Source organism: Vipera ursinii, assembly GCF_947247035.1.
Source record: "Vipera ursinii genome assembly, chromosome: 2".
Classification (NCBI taxonomy): domain Eukaryota; kingdom Metazoa; phylum Chordata; class Lepidosauria; order Squamata; family Viperidae; genus Vipera; species Vipera ursinii.
This window is the reverse complement of record NC_139513.1, coordinates 180,158,201-180,178,075: the sequence shown is the minus strand read 5'-3', so window position 1 is coordinate 180,178,075 and position 19,875 is coordinate 180,158,201. Positions and strand designations below refer to the sequence as shown.

The following is a 19,875-nucleotide window of genomic DNA, read 5'->3' as shown; positions in this document are numbered from 1 at the left end:
CTATTTGTCACCCCTACTGCATATTCAACAGGGATATGATTTAATTCATACCTGAGTAGCCTAGTGCTTTTCCCTATTTTCTTCAGTTTAAGCCTAAACTTTGCAATGAGAAGCTCATGGTCTGAGCCACAGTCAGCTCCTGGTCTTGTTTTTACTGACTGTATAGAGCTTCTCCATCTTTGGCTGCAGAGCACATAGTCAATCTGATCTCTGTGTTGACCGTCTGGTGATGTCCATGTGTAGAGCCGTCTCTTGGGTTGTTGGAAAAGAGTGTTTGCTATGACCATCGTATTCTCTTGACAAAATTCTATCAGCCTTTGCCCTGCTTCATTTTGTACTCCAAGGCCAAACTTGCCTGTTATTCCGGTTATCTTTTGGCTTCCTACTTTAGCATTCCAATCCCCCATGATGATAAGGACATCATTTTTGGGTGTTAGTTCTATAAGGTGCTGTAGGGCTTCATAGAACCGGTGAATTTCATCCTCTTCAGCATTGATGGTTGGGGCATAGACTTGGACTACTGTGAGATTGAATGGTTTGCCTTGGATTTGAACTGAGATCATTCTGTCATTTTGAGGATTGTATCCCAGTATTGCTTTTCCTACTCTTTTATTGACTATGAAGGCTACTCCATTTCTTCTGAGGGATTCTTGCCCGCAGTAGTATACCTGATGGTCATCTGAATTAAATTCACCCATTCCTGTCCATTTTAGTTCGCTGATACCTAAGATGTCGATGTTCAGTCTTGTCATCTCTTGTTTGACCACGTCCAGCTTTACTTGATTCATGGATCTTACATTCCAGGTTCCTATGGAGAAAAAATCTTTACAGCATCAGACTTTCCTTTCACCACCAGACACATCCACAGCTGAGCGTCCTTTTGGCTTTGGCCCAGTCGCTTCATTCTTTCTGGCGCTACTACTACTCTACTCTTCCCTAGTAGCATATTGGACGCCTTTTGACCTGAGGGGCTTATCTTCCAGTGTCATATCGTATTGCCTTTTGGTACTGTCCATAGGGTTTTCATGTCAAAGATACTGGAGTGGGTTGCCATTTCCTTCTCCAGTGGATCATGTTTTGTCAGAACTCTCTGCTATGACCTTTCCGTCTTGGGTGGCCCTGCACGGCATAGCTCATAACTTCATTGAATTATGCAAGCCCCTTCGCCACGACAAGGCAGTAATCCATGAAGGGGTCTTCCACATCTACATGTAATTTATTTACTTCTAGTACAAAAGCATAGCAGAACATCCTTTACATCAGAGGTCTCCAGCCTTTCAGGCACCAGGGACCAGTTCTGTGGAGAGAGGATGTGTGGACGAGAGGGTGTGGGTTTTGTGTGCTGCCTGCATCCCATGGATGGGGCTTTGCTTGTTTCTGTGGACCAGTTGCTGGCATGCTGCGGCCCAGTACTGGTCCACAGACCAGGGGTTGGGGACCCCTGCTTTACATAGAGTAGCAGGCATAGTGGAATTAGAACACTTAATTTGGTGGACATTCTGGATAAGGGCATATCTTAACAAAAGTTTGGAGAATAGAGCTTGCAAGACCTAAGGCTAGACTGAAGGGAGGTTACTTCACCCAACTTTACACTTAGCCTCTTTTAGAGTCTCCTCCCTCCCCCCGTGAATAGTTTGACCTGAGTCCTTACCTGTTCTCTTTTCCCAGTTCCATATGTGTACAAAACTGGACATTCCAGAAGAGGCACTTGAGCCAAGCAATCAGAATTCTGGAAACTTAACTACAGGTTAATAATATCTTCAATTCTTCAGTATGAAATCCATTCTATCCTTGTCAGGTTTTTTCTGAATACTTCAAGGAGCTGGAGGAAGAGAGCATCCGTGACAATTTCGTCATTGTGTATGAGCTACTGGATGAGCTAATGGACTTTGGGTTTCCTCAGACGACTGATAGTAAAATTTTGCAGGAGTAAGTAATCTGTTTACTTGTTCTTCCAGGATCTGTATGTTTTTCTGCTACTGTTCAGGATTTTAAAAACTGTAAATTTTGCGGTGAAACAAAATTCCAACATGCATAAAATTCTAGGTGTTCAGTTTAGAAGATATTCATAGTTATATTTTTCAAAGATCATAGGAAGGGACTCCTAGATGACATCTGCCAGCCTTTCAAATTTAAAATTAGTTTGATCCTGGAGACAAATTTTTCTCGTGATTATCTTTCTTGGGTTACTACACTCTAGCTTTGCCAAGTGTTCCACTTAGGTCCATCTGAACACAGATCCCCTTGGGGGCAACATTGAAGCAAAATTTGAGGAGCTCTCCCAATCTCTTGGTAGCAGGCCCACTCCTTTGTATTTATTCTTTCTACAACTACATCATCATCAACAACAACAATAATCCCTTTGTTAATGCTTTTAACTTTCTTTATGGTCCTAAATTCATGTTATGCTCCAAGATTTCTAACTGTCTTTCTGCACTTATTCATGACTTATTGGTATCCCTCCTGGGTGATTACATCCTATTCCATTTACTGTAACTCTGAGTTCGGTCAAAACTCCCTATGCATCCACAATAATGTCTGCTTTGTTTTGTTATCATTGGGGTCAAGCATTATCCAATTGAACTTCTAATATCTTACTTTCAGTAAGTTCCCAATCCTGCTATTCTCCCTTTGACTTAATTCATCCCCATTTCTGTCCATGGGGTCCCATGTCCTGTAAAATATGGCTTTCTTGAAATCTTAATGTGCATGTATAACTAGGTCCATGGTGGCGAACCTATGGCACAGGTGCCACAAGTGGCACACAGAGCCCTCTCTGTGGGCACGCGCACCATCGCCCCAGTCCCAGGCCTTCAGCTGGGTTTTATAAAACCTTTTCGCTTTAGGCCTGTGCTGCCGTGTGCAAAAAAAAAAGGTTCAATCAATTAATCAATCAATTTCAACTTCTTGCGGGGGGAAAAAATCTTGCAAAGTTGGAATTGATTGATTGAACTTTTTAGTCCCACCCAGTCTGCCGTTACCACCACAGCCATGCCCACCCAATGGGCCATGCCCACCCAATGGCCCACACCCACCCAATGGGCCACGCCCACCCAGCACCCAACAATACATAAGTGGGTTTTGGGTTGCAGTTTGGGTACTCAGTCTCTAAAAGGTTTGCCATCACTGAACTAGTTTCTAGCTTTTTTGTCAAATATACAAGTATGACTCAGCATCATGACTAGGAAGGATTCAGAGACAGATCATTCTTAGTCCTATTAATAAGAAGGACTTCTTGCATTGGAAAATACATGTGCCAACCATACCCTTTCCCTCCCTGCCCACCTGAAATGCTGTTGATATTTTGATGCTATTCTAGGCAGCAAAATGTATCTGAGACAAGCTATATTGTAGTTGGATGTTTGATCAGGAAGAATTCTTTCACTGTATCATAGGTACATCACTCAGCAGGGCAACAAACTGGAGACAGCTAAATCCCGAGTTCCAGCCACTGTCACCAATGCAGTCTCTTGGAGGTCGGAGGGGCTTAAATACAAGAAGAATGAGGTCTTCATTGATGTCATTGAATCTGTTAACCTATTGGTGAGTCAGGCATTGATTATTTGTGGTAGAAGATTATATAGATCAGGTTTTTAGAAGCTTGGACATGATTGTGACAAGTCCATAAAGCTATTTTGATGTGTAAGGTTACAAAAATAGTGAACTTTGGGTTTATGTCCTGAACATGGTGGCATATTTAAACACTAAGAATATACACATTACACTTTTTCGAGTACCTCAACTATCTTTATTAAATACAGGTACTCCTCAAGTTACAACCACAATTGAGCCCAAAACTTATGTTGCTGAGTAAAACATTTGTTAAGTGAGTTTTGCCCCATTTTATCACTTTTCCTGCCACGGTTACTAAGTGAATCATTGCATTTGTTAAGTTAGTAACATAGTTGTTAAGTGAATGTGGCTTTCCCATTGACTTTTTTTGTCAGAAAGTCACAAAAGCTCAACACATGACCCTAGGACAGGGGTGTCAAACTCAATTTCACTGAGGGCCGCATCAGCATTGCGATTGCCCTCAAGGGGCCGGGTGGGTGTGGCCTACTGGGTGGGTGTTGCTAGAGTGTGTATGGCCTACTGGGTGGGCGTGGCCAGCTCTACATGGTTTGCATCAAGGGTGCCTATGGGGGCCTGAGCAGGAGTGGGACAGATGTGAGGGTCTCTGGGCCAGGGCCAAGGCAGTGGGGGCCGTTCCCTCACTGTTTCCAGGATGGCTTCGCGGGCCACATGAAACCACTTCACAGGCTGGATCTGGCCCCTGGGCCTTGTGTTTCACATGTCTGCCCTAGGACATTGCAACCGTCACAAATATGAACCAGTTGCTAAGCATCTGAATTCTGATGCTCCAATGGTTGTAAGTGTGAAAAAAGTCATGTCACTTTTTTCAGTGCCATTGTAACTTTGAACAGTCACTAAATGAACTGTTGTAAGTCGAGGACTACTTGTAAAGTTTAATATATATAAAATGAAATCTTAGGTTATTTCATTAAGATAGTAAAGCTGACATACTTGAAAAAATGTAATCAGCATAGAATTTTACAAGGATGCTGTACGTTAAAGCAATGGTTTTAATTCAGCATCTGAAAACCCTGACAAATTAGTTCAAAGAATGACCCTATGAAGCAGAGGAAGACTATCATTTTGGCAATGGACAGAAAAATGGAGGATGATGATATGATATGTTATATACGTAATTTTATCGTTATATAAATATATATAACTTTATTAAATTTTAGAAAGATAAAACTATTAATAAACTAATATAAGGTAAGAAAGAAAAAGAAAAGAAGCAAAGAGAAAACAAAACAATGCAAGAAAAGAAAAAAATTTAAAGGAAAATAGTAAAGGAAAAAAAGGTACAAAGAAATGGCTTCCAATATTCTTTATAGCAGTTGCTTTGGAAAATAAATTGACCCCCTCCTCTTTGTGGCAGTCCCTCAAATATTGAAACATTGCTATCATATCCGCCCTAGTTCTTCTTTTCTCTAAACTGGCCATTCCCAAATCCTGCAACTGTTTTTCATATGTTTTAGTCTCCAAGCCTTTGATCGTCTTAGTTGCTCTTCTTTGCACTGTTTCCAAAGTCTCAACATCTTTTTTGGGATAAGGTGACCAAAATTGGCTGTAGTATTCCAGGTGTGGTCTTACTACAGTTTTATAAAGCGGTAATAATACTTTCCGTAATCTTGATTCTATGCCTCTGTTTATACAACCCAGGACTGTATTAGCTTTTTTGGTTGCTGCTGCTGTCTCATAGTCAAGTGATCATCTACTAGGACTCCAAGGTCCCTCTCACAGTCATTGTTTTTAAGCCAGGTCTTGCCCAATCTGTATTTGTACCTTTGGTTTTTCCTGCCTAAATGTAAGTCTTTTCCACATTGAAACTCATTTTGTTGCATAGGGCCCATTGTTCCAGTTTGTCAAGATCTTTTTGGATCCTGAGTTTGTCTTCTGGTGTGTTAGCTACTCCTGTCAGTTTAGTGTCATTTGCAAATTTGATGAGTTCCCCTTCAGTTCCCTCATCTAAGTCATGTATGAACATATTTAAGAATACTGGGCTTAAAACAGAACCTTGTGGTACCCCACTACTTACTTCTCTCCATGTGGATGTAGTGCCATTGAGGATTACTCCTTGAGTATGGTTTGTTAGCCAGTTACAAATCCATCTGGTGGTGATGTTGTCTATTCCACCTTTTCCTAGCTTACCAAGGAGTAGGTTGTGGTCCACTTTGTCAAATGCCATACTGAAATATAAGTTTACTATGTCCACTGCATTTCACTGGTCTACTAGTTTAGTTTAATAATGATGATGATGATGGAAGGGACCTTGGAGGTCATCAGGAAACCCTATACCATTTCAGACAAATGGCTGTCCAGTCTCTTGTTAAAAACTTCCAGTGTTGGAGCATTCACAGCTTCTGGAAGCAGCTTGTTCTACTGATTACCGTAATTGTTCTGTCAGGAAATTTCTCCTCAGTTCTAGATTGCTTCTCTCTTTGGTTAGTTTCCATCCATTGCTTCTTGTCTTGCCTTCAGGTGCTTTGGAGAATAGCTTGACTCCCTCTTCTTTGTGGCAACCCCTGAGATATTGGAACACTGCTATCATGTCACCCCTCATCCTTCTCTTCATTAAACTACTAGACATACCCAATTCCAGCAACCATTCCTTATATGTTTTAGTCTCCAGTCCCCTCTTTTCTGTACTTTTTCTAGAGTCGCAACATCTTTTTTTACATTATGGTGACCAAAACTGGATGCAGTATTCCAAGTGTGGCCTTACCAAGGCATTGTAAAATGGTATTAATACTTCATGTGATCTTGATTCTATCCCTCTGTTAATGCAGCCTAGCACTGTGGTTTTTTTGGCAGTTGCAGCAGACTGCTAACTCATATTTAAGTGATTGTCCACTAGGACTCTGAGATCCCTCTCACAGTTACTACTATTGAGCAAAGTACCACCTATATTATACCTGTGCTTTTGGTTTTTCTTGCTTCCTTGAAGGAGGGTATCTTCCCTGCCGCCTTGAAGGAGGCGGTGGTGAGACCCCTCCTCAAGAAACCTGCCCTGGACCCGGCTGTTTTAAATAACTATCGTCTGGTACCCAACCTTCGCTTTTTGGCGAAGGTTGTTGAGAGTGTGGTGGCGCATCAGCTTCCTCTGTTCCTGGAGGAAACTGATTATCTGGACCTGTACCAATTGGGCTTCAGGCCCGGGCACAGCACGGAGATGGCATTGGTCGCACTGGTGAATGATCTCTGGCGGGCTCGGGACAGGGGTTGTTCCTCTGTTCTAGTCCTCAGCGGCTTTTGATACCATCGACCATGGTATCCTACTGCGGCGTCTCAGGGGGTTGGGAGTGGGAGGCACCATTTTACGGTGGTTCTCCTATCTCCTGGGCCGCTCACAGTCGGTGTTGATGGGAGGGCAGAGATCCGCCCCGAGGCCTCTCATTTGTGGAGTCCCTCAGGGGTTGGTTGTCTCTCCCCTCCTGTTCAACATCTATATGAAGCTGCTGGGTGAGATCATTCGGGGTTTCAGGGTGGGGTATCATCAGTATGCCAACTTTTTTTCTCCACCCCGAACCAACCCAGTGATGCCCTTGCCGTGATGTCCCGGTGCCTGGAGGCGGTCTGGGTCTGGATGGGGAGAAACAGGCTTCGTCTCAATCGTGCCAAGACTGAGTGGCTGTGCATACCGGCATCTCGGGTTAACCAGACTATTCCATCTTTAATGATGGGGGGTGAGGTGTTACCCCCCGTTGATAGGGCTCGCAACCTGGGCGTCTTCCTGGATTCACGGCTCAATTTTGAAGAGCACATAGGAGCCGTGACCAGGGAGGCTTTTGTCCAGGTTCGCCTGGTGCGCCAGTTGTGACCCTACCTGGACCGAGATGCTCTACGCACAGTCACTCATGCGCTTGTGACCTCCCGTTTAGACTACTGCAACGCTCTCTACATGGGGCTGCCCTTGAGGACCACTCGGAGGCTTCAGCTGGCGCAGAATGCGGCCGCGCGAGTTGTGATGGGGGTTTCCTGACACTCCCATGTAACACCTCTACTCCGCGAGCTGCATTGGCTTCCGGTTGCCCTCCGGGTGAGATTCAAGGTGCTGGTGATGACCTATAAAGCCCTTAATGGCTTGGATCCGGAATATCTGAGGGAACACCTGCTGCCAGCATCAAGTTCCCTTCGTCCAGTGCGCTCCCACAGGGAGGGCCTTCTCAGGGTGCCGCCGGTTAAAGATTGCCGGCGGGTAACACCCAGGGGGAGGGCCTTCTCTGTGGATGCGCCTGCCCTCTGGAACCAGCTGCCCGTGGAGCTTAGGACCACCCCCGACCTTCGTTCATTTCGCCGGGACCTGAAGACCTGGCTCTTCGAGCTCTCCGGCCCAGGCTGAGAGTTTTTAATTGGGGTTTTTATATTTTTTCAGGGATTAAATTTAATTCTTTTTAATTGTTTTTAATTTTTGTATCAATGTTTTAAGTACCCTGTAAACCGGCCTGAGTCCTTCGAGAAAGGGCAGTATATAAATCCAATAATAAAATAAATAAATAAATAAAAATAAATAAATGTAGAACCTTACTTTTTTCACCACTGAATTTCATTTTGTTAAATGGTGCTCAATGTTCAAGTCTGTCAAGATCCTTCTGTATCTAAGCCTATCTTCTGGAGTGTTGGCTATTCCTGCCAGTTTGGTTTCATCTGCAAATTTGATGAGTTCCCCATCTATCCCCTCATCCAAATCATTGATGAAGATGTTGAAGAGCACTGAGCCCAGAACAGAGCCCTGGTACACCCCACTACACACTTCCCTTTGTGTAAAGAGGGATACAGAAAATTAGTTAAGTGGTTCTGCTTTCTCACTGTTGCTTGTCACCTTCTTGGCACTTTCTCCTACTAATGGACCAATCATTTCCTTAACCCCTTTCTTGTTTTTTACATGTTGAAAGAAGCTTTTTTTGTTATTTTTTTACTTTTGTTGCAAACCTCAGTTCATTTTGAGCCTTAGCTTTCCTCACTTCAACTTTGCAGGCTCAAGCTATCTGCTGATATTCTGCCTTAGTTATGTGCCCCACTTTCCACTTTTTATACTTGTGCTTTTTGTCTTTCAATTTATCAGGGAGTTCTTTATGCAGCCATGCTGGTTTCTTTTGAAAGCTATTATTTTTCTTCTTTGTTGGTATTGTGCTAGACTGGGCTTTTATAATCTCACCTTTCAAAATTTCTCAAGCTTCTTGAGTTGTTTTGCCCTAGAGGATTCTAATCTATGGAATCCTTCCTAAGTTCTAAGTTTATTGAAATTAGCTCTTTTAAAGTCCAAGACTCTAGTTTGACTGTGTTTTATTGCTTGTGCTTGCATAATGTTGAATTCCAATATTGCATGATCACTCCCCCCCCCAAGGTTCCTGTGGCTTCAACACCTTCTATCATTTCATCTCTGTTAGTGAGAATTAAGTCCAATATGGCTGATCCCCTAGTTCCCTTCTCTACTTTTTGGGAGACAAAGTTGTCTTCTAGGATTGTCAGGAATCTGTTTGATCTTCCACTTTGTGCAGAGTTTGTCTCCCAGTTGATGTCAGGGTAATTAAAGTCCCCATTAATATTGTGATCTGCTTCCTACATACCTTCGTTAGGTAAAGGTAAAGGTTCCCCCGCACATGCGTGCTAGTCATTTCTAACTCTAGGGGCCGGTGCTCATCTCTGTTTCAAAGCCGAAGAGCCAGCGTTTGTCCGAGGACGTCTCTGTGGTCATGTGGCCGGCATGACTAGATGCCAAAGGCGCACGGAACTCTGTTACCTTCCCACCGTAGTGGTCCCTATTTTTCTACTTGCATTTTTACGTGCTTTTGAACTGCTAGGTTGGCAGAAGCTGGGACGAGTAACAGGCGCTCACTCTGCTACATGGCACTTGGGATTCGACCCGCCAAACTGCCGATCTTCTGATCGACAAGCTCAGCGTCCTAACCTATTGAGCCACCGCGTCCCTTACATACCTTAGTTAATTGACTAGCAAAAAGTTCATCTATTTCCTCTGGTTGGTATACACCAGGGATCTTCAAACTTGGCAACTTTAAGACTTGTGGACTTCAACTCCCAGAATTCCTCAGCCAGGCATGCTGGCTGAGGAATTCTGGGAGTTGAAGTCCACAAGTCTTAAAGTTGCCAAGTTTGAAGACCTCTGGTATACACCTATGGCAATGTCATTTCCCCCCCTTTTATATTGATCCAAATGCATTCAGAACAGTTCTCATCATTGTTGTGCTCTATTTCTGTAGAGATATAGTTATTTCTTATATAGAGAGCAACTCTACCACCTCTTTTATTTAGTCTGTTTCTTTTAAATAATTTGAATCCCTCTAGCTGTGTGTTCCATTTGTGGGTTTCATCCCACCAAGTTTCCGTAATGGTAACAATATCATATCTGTCCTCATTTACCTGAATTTCTAATTCAGCCTGTTTATTGCTCATACATGCATGCTATACACCATGCATTGGTGTATAGACTTTTGTGTTTACTTTCTACATAACCTGTGTATTGCCTGAATTCCCCTATTTTCTTACCACCTGTTTGATTAATGCACTTGGTGTGGCACTCACTATTAAAAGTTTGATTTTGCTTGACAGCAAGGTTGATATTGTTGTCCATACATACATCTATGTTACATGCACTGATAACTCTATAATTTTTAGATTTCCAGAGACAGGGATGTTCTGTATCAATTATCTCACTTTCCCCGTTGTTCAGTTTAAATATTTCTCCAGAAAATCTGTGAATTTATTGTCAAGTAACTCAGTCCCTTTCTTTGATGGATGCAAACCATCTCTTTTGTGCACTTTTTCACTGGACATTGATACTAATATAACCAAGGCCTTCCCCTTTACACCACTTCTTTAGCCACATATTGAATTCTGCTATACACTGGCCTTTTCCATTTTGTTCTTCATACACTGGTATAAGCTCTGAAAAAGTAAGCCTACAGCCTATCCTGCTAAGTTCCTGCTCCAAGCTCTGAAAATCACAGAGAGTACATCTTTTTGGAACAGATCATCAGTGCCAAGATGTACAATAGCATCCACATCACAATCCTTGCTGGCATTCTTGACTATCTTAAAAATATGCTTCTTGTCCCTGCTGGAAATAGCACCTGGAAGACACCTGATCTCTTTTGAAACCTCTCTATCCTTTCCTAAATTTACGTCTCTTATAATTGAATCACCAACCAGAAGATGACTTCTCTTTTTAGATAACCTGCTCTTCTTGCATGACTTGCAAGAAGAGTATCATGATACTTTTTTCTATAATTTCTATGTCTAATCATCAAAGCCATAAATCACAAGTTCATTTTTATCATTGGCTGGCTGACAAACTGCACTGAGTGAGTAGTCCTCAATGGACTAAATCTACATGGAGGGAAGTAAGCAGTGGAGTATCCCAAGGTTCCATTTTAAGCCCAATGCTCTTCAATATCATCCTAAATGATTTAGATGATGGAATAGAAGGGGAGCTCATCAAATTTGCAAATGACATTAAGCTGGTAGGAACACCCGAGAGGATAGGCTCAAGATCCAGATGAATCTAGACAAACGTGAACACTGGGCTCTGTCTTTATTTGCTCCTGAGCTTTCCAGTCGCTAGGGTGTCTTCGAAACAATGCCTAAGAGCTGCCATGAATTGATTAAAGTTTTGCAGCTCTGGTGCATCTGCATCATGGAGGTCTACAACCCAGTCTGCCGGGATACCATCCAGGGCTGTTTGCACAATGCAAACCCTGGCTCGGTCACTTGGGATGTCCCGGCCTTATTCCTCTATGTAGTTCAGCACTTGAGTCAGGAAAAATCCCAGGCGCTGTGACTCCCCACTTTACTTCACTTCCAGAGGTAGGAACTTCTGGATGGATCAGTGTCTCTTCTTCTGTCTGTGCCATCTCCCATCTCTGTCCACGGTTGCTGCTCGGCAAGGGGTGGCAGTGGTGACAGCAACAGCTCCAGTTTCGGTGTTGCTTTTGGACAGTTCTGGGACTGCTGGTTCAGTCCCTCCTTTGTCTATCCCTTCTGCAGAGCCCAGGCTAATGGTGCCCCAGCATGGGTCAGCTTTCTCTTCTCTCATGGAGTCAAGTACTATTTTCATTATGTCGATTGCTTGCTCCAACAATCGGTTAGAATGCAGTGGCCGGTGCTCCTTGTCTTTGCTAAGGCAGAGACCTCTCCATCTCAACCTTCCAACCTGGTTGCTAACTACCTCGTCTGAGTGTCACCTTCCTGGCCTTCTTCTCCCAGTCCTCCTCCTTCCTGACATCCATCAACCACCTGGGCTTGTGGCAACATTCTGTGACCACTACCTCTTCTGATGAGCTCAAGGATTCAGGGCTGGAGTATTTGCAGGGATCTGCTTGTTGGAAGGCTCCCCCCACCCCCACTGCAGGTTCTTCTCTCTCCGTTCCAATATCTGACATGGTTTGTTAAGTCCCCCAGTAAGGGTCTTCCTTCTGGGCTGACTGTCACTGCAGATCCTGTCTAATGTCAGGGCCCACTTTAATACCTCATCCTAAGAAAGCAGAACTCATGGAAGCAGTTTCTTCCAAAAGGAACTTTTATTAGGAGAAGCTGATAGCAGGCATGATAGATGGGATCTGAGCATTTCCCCCCCAGATCAATAGTTTAAAAGAGTCCCCAGCAACCCCCACCCCAATAGTTCATCTGGTCAGTTCGAATGGGCCAATCTTTAGGTGTTAAGTCCGTTGTGGGAAAGAGCTGATAACACTGGTCTTTCCCAGGCTTGTAGCGATGATATTGTGGCTTTGCACCTTCCCTTCTGAAATGGGAGATAAGCCAGATGCTCAGAGGCACATTTCTTTCTCACCTCAAGGTAACAGCAAGGGAGAGACAGTTCACAGAGCAAGTATCCAGAGACAGAGAGAGGGATACATTGTAGTGATAGAGAAAACAAGGAGACAGCCCGCAGCATCTTCCCCCCTCCCCTCTAGGAGTATGACAGAACCCAGAGTAATAGAAGAAATAGAATTAGAGAGAGTTCCCCTTAAGAATATATGGGTTCTGACATCTTCAGATGTTTAGGGTTCTCCATCAATGAATGGAATGGGACAGCCCACCACGGCCAACTCTCCATGGCCAATTCACTGCAGCCAATTCACCATGGCCAATTCACCACAGGATAACTCACCACAGGACAATTTAACAATTCAATTTAATTGTCATTTACATTTCATTTTGTCATTATTACTTCACCTCTAGCATTACCCATTCTGATTTAATGGGGGTGAAGTTTTTGTTTCTATGTTTTGCTGGGAACTTCAGTATGACTATGTTCAAGAGGAGGAAGAGCCATATTTCCTCATGGAGAAGAGTGTGGAGAATAAATGGAGGACCTCTGACCCTATTTTGTCTTTCAGGTTAATGCCAATGGGAATGTCCTGCTGAGTGAGATAGTGGGTGCCATCAAACTGAAGGTGTTCCTTTCTGGTATGCCGGAGCTACGCCTGGGTCTCAATGACAGAGTGCTTTTTGAGCTCACAGGACGTAAGTAAATCACAGTGTGGTGGCATGAGCATTTGGGGAGGAATGGACATAATAGGTGGAATCTCAGATTTGAGTCTGATGTCAGTAACATCTTTGCACTTTCATATCCATCTATACAATGTGTCAGATTGGTTATAAAGTTAGGAGAAAGAGCAAGTCTGCAATTCTGTTTGAGAATGTCTATAAAAGTCCACACATTTTTGTTTAATTTCAATAGACTATGCTGTAATTGTTAATTTTTAATAATTTTAATTGTTAAATTTTATTTAGTTTTTAGTCCCCTCCTCCAAAGCTGTTCATAACTTTATATGTTTCTTTTGCAGCATATTCATGGAATTTGATTATCAGAAAGTAGGGTTCACTATTTTTCCTTTCTTTTGTGAAACTTCGCTTCCATTGATGACTTAAAGTTCTGTGAAACTTCAAACCAAAACCAAGCATTTTTTCTTAATGTCTAGCACTGAAGTAAAGCAGAAATTACCTTTTGCCGGAGATCATATTTGTCTTTTAATAACTATACTTCTGACTTTCAGGTGGAAAAAATAAGTCTGTGGAACTCGAGGATGTCAAGTTTCACCAGTGTGTGCGACTATCACGTTTTGACAATGATCGTACTATCTCCTTCATTCCACCTGATGGAGATTTTGAGCTTATGTCATATCGCCTGAGTACACAGGTAGATCTTTGAAGTGGTCCTGGGAATGGAACACAGAAAAAAATATTCCAATATGAGTATCTCATCTTCTCTCTGCTGAGATAGGTATCCCTCCCTTTGTTTGTGGATTCACCAAGACAACACCTACACTTTACTAATGATTGGTGTCCAAGTGTGGCAGTTGCCCATTTCTAAAATAGTAGAAATTGCTGTGGAAGGGAGGTTTTATTTTGGTAAGGAGACAACAACAGAAAATATGTCCAGATAATTAATGGTTTCCTTTTTCAAGTAAGCTGAGATTTTGACAATCAGAAACCTGTCTATTGAGATATCTGACAAACTTTACAAGCATGATAGATGTCTAGTAAATGCTGTATATATTGACTGGGCTCAAATTTTGCACCAAGCCAGCCATGCATATAACACATGCAGTCAGTCCAAAAGAGTCAAAGAGTTTAATGCCAAGTATGAACTCAGTGTTACACAAAATAATTAGATATTCTCTAGAGTAGAATCTCAGCATTTTTTTCTTCTTCTGAGCATTTTCCCACCAAAATAAAATTAAATATGGTGCTGCAGTGATTAGGATGCAGTATTATGGGCAAGCTCTGTCCACAGCCTGGAGTTCGATCCTGATAGGGCTCAAGGTTGACTCAACCTTCCATCCTTCTGAGGTTGGTAAAATGAGGAGCCAGATTGTTGGGGGTAATATGCTTATATTGTAAGCCGCCCAGAGTGTGCTGTAAAGCACTGTGGGAAGGTATATAAATCTAAGTGCTATGGTGAATAGAATACAATACTTTTCAGCTAAAGATAGTTGGGGCAGTTCTGCCACCCAGGACTATATTTCCTTATCAGTCCTTGAATAGTATTGATGACATTTTTGCAGTTCAGAAGAAAATTATCTATTCTTTTATGGTTTTATTTAAACATATTTCTATGCTGCTGCAATCAAAAATGACTTGGAAGCTCTTTAAATGATTGTTAGATTATGTCTAAGGGCACTGCTGTTGCTACATTAAATAAGGCCACTTAACTATGCAAGTCAATTAAATATAACAGAACTCCAAGGAGATAGGTTTCATCATATTTAATACAATAATCTTTGGACTATTCTACACCCTCTACTATATTGGAAGCTTTGAAATTAATGCATTTGTTTCTTTCTCTCCCCCTCCCCATCCCAACAAGATGAAACCTCTCATCTGGATTGAATCTGTCATTGAGAAGTTCTCTCACAGCCGAGTGGAAATTATGGTTAAGGTGAATTCCTCTGTAAGACCTCCAGTGTAAAAAAAAACTAGATCTTAATAAAATGTACATTCTACATTTTATTCCTGTAAATGCTATTGATTGATCCAAATTGGCAAACATAAAGAGAGATCCAACCTAAAAGTAAGAACAGCTTGTCTCCCAAAATTGTGGGTGCTCCATCACTGTATTCAGAAATAGACTGGACAACCATTTGACTGGGATGGTGTAAGGCTCTTGTCTTGAGTAGGGGGTTGAACTAGAAAACTTCAGAGGCACTTTCCAGCTCTACAATTCTATATTATGCAGTATGTTCTACGTTCTAAAGCTATGGATTTTGCATAGCCTGCAGAAAAGAGCATGCCTCTCTTCATTGGATAAAAATAAATGAGTCCAAACTATCTTGAGGTTTGGATCTTTCTCTTGTGTCAGAGACTTAATTGATCAAGGAAATATCTTTTTTGATATGTCATTTTTTATTCTGATTTTTTTTCTCTAAAAGGCAAAGGGCCAGTTCAAAAAACAATCAGTGGCCAATGGTGTGGAGATAAGTGTGCCTGTCCCAAATGATGCTGATTCACCCAAATTCAAAACCAACATAGGCAGTGCAAAATATCTGCCTGAAAAGAATACTGTTGTCTGGAACATAAAGTCCTTCCCAGTAAGAAAAATTCCTTTTGTTTTTCTCTGATCAATGTCCTACATCTTTCATATCAATAGTACATTCCAATCAGTTAGAGTTTCACCAGGAATATTCAGTAAGTTATACGGTTCTTTTGCTGAATTTGGAGTGGGGCACTATTTGATTGGAGGGCTCTTAACTGTATCTTGAAGTCTCTGGCAAATATTGTAAGAGCCACTGCTAGGGTGTTATAATAGGTAATGAATTCCTTCCAGTTAGATTATAATGGAGCTTGGGCTGTGATAAAAGCTGGCAATGGTGGTGATGAGGGTTTGCTTCCTGCCAGAGTGTGAAAACAATTGGTCAGGAAATCTGGATTCAGATCACCAGAAAAGATTCTATTATATTTTGTATTTGCAGGGTGGTAAAGAATATTTGATGCGAGCCCATTTTGGGCTACCCAGTGTTGAGAACGAGGAGCTGGAAGGTCGGCCACCCATCTCAGTCCGATTTGAAATCCCATACTTCACAGTCTCTGGGATTCAAGTAAGCCAGATTTGATGGAGAAGTGAGAATGCAGACCTTTTTGAGCCCAGGACCATATAAGATCAGGTGGTATTGAGGAAAAGAAAAGAAAGCTGGGATGACTGGAGGTTGTGAGCCTGGGGATGGCTGCAGCTAAGCTTAGGTTACTATTACTAGTTGCTGCAATGCTTTTCACAATTATTTAAATTACTATATATGCCAAATTCCTGGGATTATTATCATTCTAAGCTAGAGAGGGAAAGGTGCTTTGACCACATTGTAGTGTGAAGTTAAAATTGGGATGCCATCAAATTTGAATGAATTAAAGATAGTTAATACAAACTTTTTTCTCTCTTCTCTCTCTTCTCTCTTATCTCACTCTGACCAGGTACGGTACATGAAGATCATTGAAAAGAGTGGGTACCAGGCTCTGCCATGGGTCCGCTATATCACCCAGAGTGGAGGTAAACTTTAAAGCCCATGAAGAAACTGGATTTATATATAGCTACTGACCCAGCATACTAAACTTAGTATTGAGCATAGTTATGGCATTAACATTCAAATGTGCTCCAGAAACTAAGAAAGCCAACATTTGCATGATGTATTAATCTTCTTTCTGGTAGCTATCTGAACAATCTTTGCCAACCAATACTTCCTGGTTTGGTTTGGTTTGGTTTTGTGCAAAAACCAATATTTAAAAAATGTCCAGTCACCTATGTGCGAGTTAGAGTTAATCTACATGCCATGAAAGCGAATTAATAATTTCCCTAGTGCTTTTGTTTATGAAATAATCCTCTGCACTCATGAGTTGAAATACAAAGCCAGAACAGATGAAGTATTCTGCTTTATAGAAATTCCTACACTCTGTATCATTTTCCTGGAGGAGGAATGACTAATTTTAACTATCAAGTAGCCATTAATCTAGATTTAGACATAAGATCAGTTCAATAAATATCTGCTAAATTATTTCCTCCCACTGTATCCTCTTGTTTTTCTAGAATATGAGTGATTATTCTGCAGAGCTCTGGACTGGAATTTTAAATGTACTGTATGGGATCCTATTTAAAAAACTATCAATAACTACTTGTTCTGATGCCTGTGTAGTTCTCCTGACATCAGAATTGGTATTCAATGCTGGAGCATATGAATTGGTGCTGCTATACTGTCTTGCTTGTAGGCTTCCCATGAATATCTAATTGGCTCTTGCTGAATTAGATAGCCCTTTGTTCCTTCTTATGTTAACTTCTCCTTGCTGGATGAGGCTTGTAGAAAGCATTTGATCAAAGCCCTTAAATATTTCTAGAAAAGTTGCCTTACATTGTTATATGAACATGCTGTTTACAGCCTAATTTTGTCCAAATGTTTTTCATTTGGACAAAAAAGGTTTTACAGAATTCCAGTGTGTGTGTGTGTGTGTGTGTGTGTGTGTGTGTGTACACATATGTATATTTACACATACACACACACACACACACACACATATATATATACATATACATATGCACACATATACATATATATACATACATATATACATATACATGTACACATACATACATATACATATGTATACGTATATGTATATGACTTTCACATCCATTGTCCATTATGTTGATCATGTTTGCCATGATCTAGAGGAAAATTCCCAGATGTTACAAATATTTGGTTGTACAGTATTTTCCTGAGTTAAATGTGAGGTTGCCAGATATGTAGACAATAATAGTCCTACTTCACAGGGAAACTTTGAGATTTAGTAAGTTTCAAAACTTCTTCCATATGTGAAAATTTTCATTTTTCAGCAAACTTTGCAAGTTCCCCTCTGAAAGAGATAGAACTATTTGTAGTCAAGAAGATTCCTTGCTACATGGGAGCTTAAGTTTAACTTATTTGATACTTTTTTTTCCAGATTATCAACTTCGGGCACATTAATTGTATGACTCCACAGACTGTGATATTCTCAAGAATGAAGAAGTCTAAATGTCTTTTCATCCAGGCTCTATCTGGACTGATCTTGTATATTTGTGTCCTGGCTAAGTGTTGCTCTGGTCCTCATTCCATCCAACCACAGCTTGGGGTGATAGTTGTTGGACAATTACACCTAAGTTTGGTGTGGATGGAAGAGAATTATAGCCTATTCTTCTTCTTGTTGCCTACAATGGCACATATACTGCTTCCTAGCTTGAATAGAAGAAACCCTGTCTGTATACTGTGCCTTGCAAAGCTTTTGAGTGAAAAAGCTTTGATAAGTATAGCCTTCATTCAGTATCTCTCTTTTAGAGAATTCCTAAGACAAAAAAAGCAGGTGTGGCAGCATCACTGGTAGGTGAGTCTCTTTATTTGGAAAGCTTTATCCAGGGGAATTGATGTTGCCTCTTACTAGTGCCTGAATAGAATTCAGTTCATCCTGAAATGTAACCAAGTTTCTTCAAAGGGAGAGTTGTGTGCAGGAAGAATGTAGTGACAGAAAGAAGAATCTACAATTTTATGGAATCAAGAACTGCAGATCTAGGTTGAACTTTCAACGTACATGAATTTTCTGTGAAATTGTGGGAAATTCTTAATCTCTGTTCCCTTTTTGTAAAATGAGAATGGCAGCTGCCTATCTCTTGTTATAAAGATGATGAAATGGCTTAATAGTTTCTTTGTTCTTAAAGTATGACAAACTCTAAAAGGACAGAAATAAATCTTTTTCAGTGAAACTAGTATTGTATTGTGGTATGATATTCATCCTTTTTTCCTTTTTGTTCCCAACAGATCAGTGTTTCATTTTAGTTTTACTGGTGTTGAACCCCTGGATTGAGGTTAGAGTTACAGATATGAAATATTTTGGGAAATATGACAAAAGCCAAGGGAGCTAACAATGCTATCAAAAGTCCTGTTGGGTTGGAGTGGCATCTATGGTAAATACTAGCAAACTAGTCAACAAACAATTATTTGCTTGAACTTATCAAGGCAAAAAGTTCAGTTCTGGAAGTTGCTTCCTGGGCAATGTTTTGTTTATCATACTCTCCTTCAAAGGATGATAAACAAAAACTAGGAACAGCTTAGGCAGTTCTGTATGCAAGCATAGAAATGTTTTGTGTACCGTGTGTTGGCATTTCTCAATTATTTTCATTTCTCTTCTCCCAACAGCCCTCTTCTAACTTCTACCTTGGGAGTGATTTGGATTTTGTACTTTCAAACACAATAGTTGGAACTGCAAGATAAGCAGATAATTACATTATGATGCTCTTCTTTTTATTATTTCCTTTGGCATTTCACTATCCATTATCCTGCAAAGGAATATGTATATATGCAGATGTATATAATATATAATTTCTTTTTTACAGAATGATAGCATTAGAAGGGACTTAAGAAGTCAAATCCAATCCATAGCTCAATACAAAATTCATTAAACCATCCCTGAGCAGAATGGGACAACTTACCATAGCCAACTCGCTGCGGCTAACTCACCACAGCCAACTCAGTGCAGGACAACCCACTACAGCTAACTCACTGTGGGACAACTTGCTACGGGACAATTTAACAATTCTATTTAATTATTCAAAATAAATGAATTATTTTAATTTTTGCAACTCACATTTTATTCTGTTCCTCCTTTTGCATCCTTTCATAAATGATTCCATTCCACAATTTCTTTGATATTAGTGAAACTCTTGTCCTACAGCAAGTTGTCCTGCAGTAAGTTGGCTGTGGTGAGTTGTTCCACAATGAATTGGCCATGGTGAGTTGGCCGTAGCAAATTGTCATAGACCCATCCCTGAGAGAT

At 41.1% G+C, this 19,875-nt stretch overlaps 1 protein-coding gene across 4 annotated transcripts in view; it reads left to right on the top strand.

Moving 5' to 3' along the window:
• Positions 1 to 19,647, top strand: part of AP1M2 (adaptor related protein complex 1 subunit mu 2) — a 38,640-nt gene extending 18,993 nt beyond the window's left edge. For 2 of the 4 annotated variants that reach the window (XM_083352825.1, XM_083352828.1), the window contains 9 exons: positions 1,799 to 1,929; positions 3,396 to 3,543; positions 12,927 to 13,053; positions 13,587 to 13,729; positions 14,900 to 14,971; positions 15,462 to 15,620; positions 16,002 to 16,127; positions 16,495 to 16,570; positions 18,013 to 19,645. In XM_083352825.1, the coding sequence (XP_083208951.1) occupies positions 1,799 to 1,929; positions 3,396 to 3,543; positions 12,927 to 13,053; positions 13,587 to 13,729; positions 14,900 to 14,971; positions 15,462 to 15,620; positions 16,002 to 16,127; positions 16,495 to 16,570; positions 18,013 to 18,035 (1,005 nt within the window). In that variant the 3' untranslated portion in view covers positions 18,036 to 19,645. Of the gene's footprint in view, positions 1 to 1,798; positions 1,930 to 3,395; positions 3,544 to 12,926; positions 13,054 to 13,586; positions 13,730 to 14,899; positions 14,972 to 15,461; positions 15,621 to 16,001; positions 16,128 to 16,494; positions 16,571 to 18,012 lie in introns of all 4 variants that reach the window. The other 2 variants (XM_083352826.1, XM_083352827.1) reach the window with 2 other exon arrangements.
• The last annotated feature ends 228 nt before the right edge of the window (positions 19,648 to 19,875 follow it).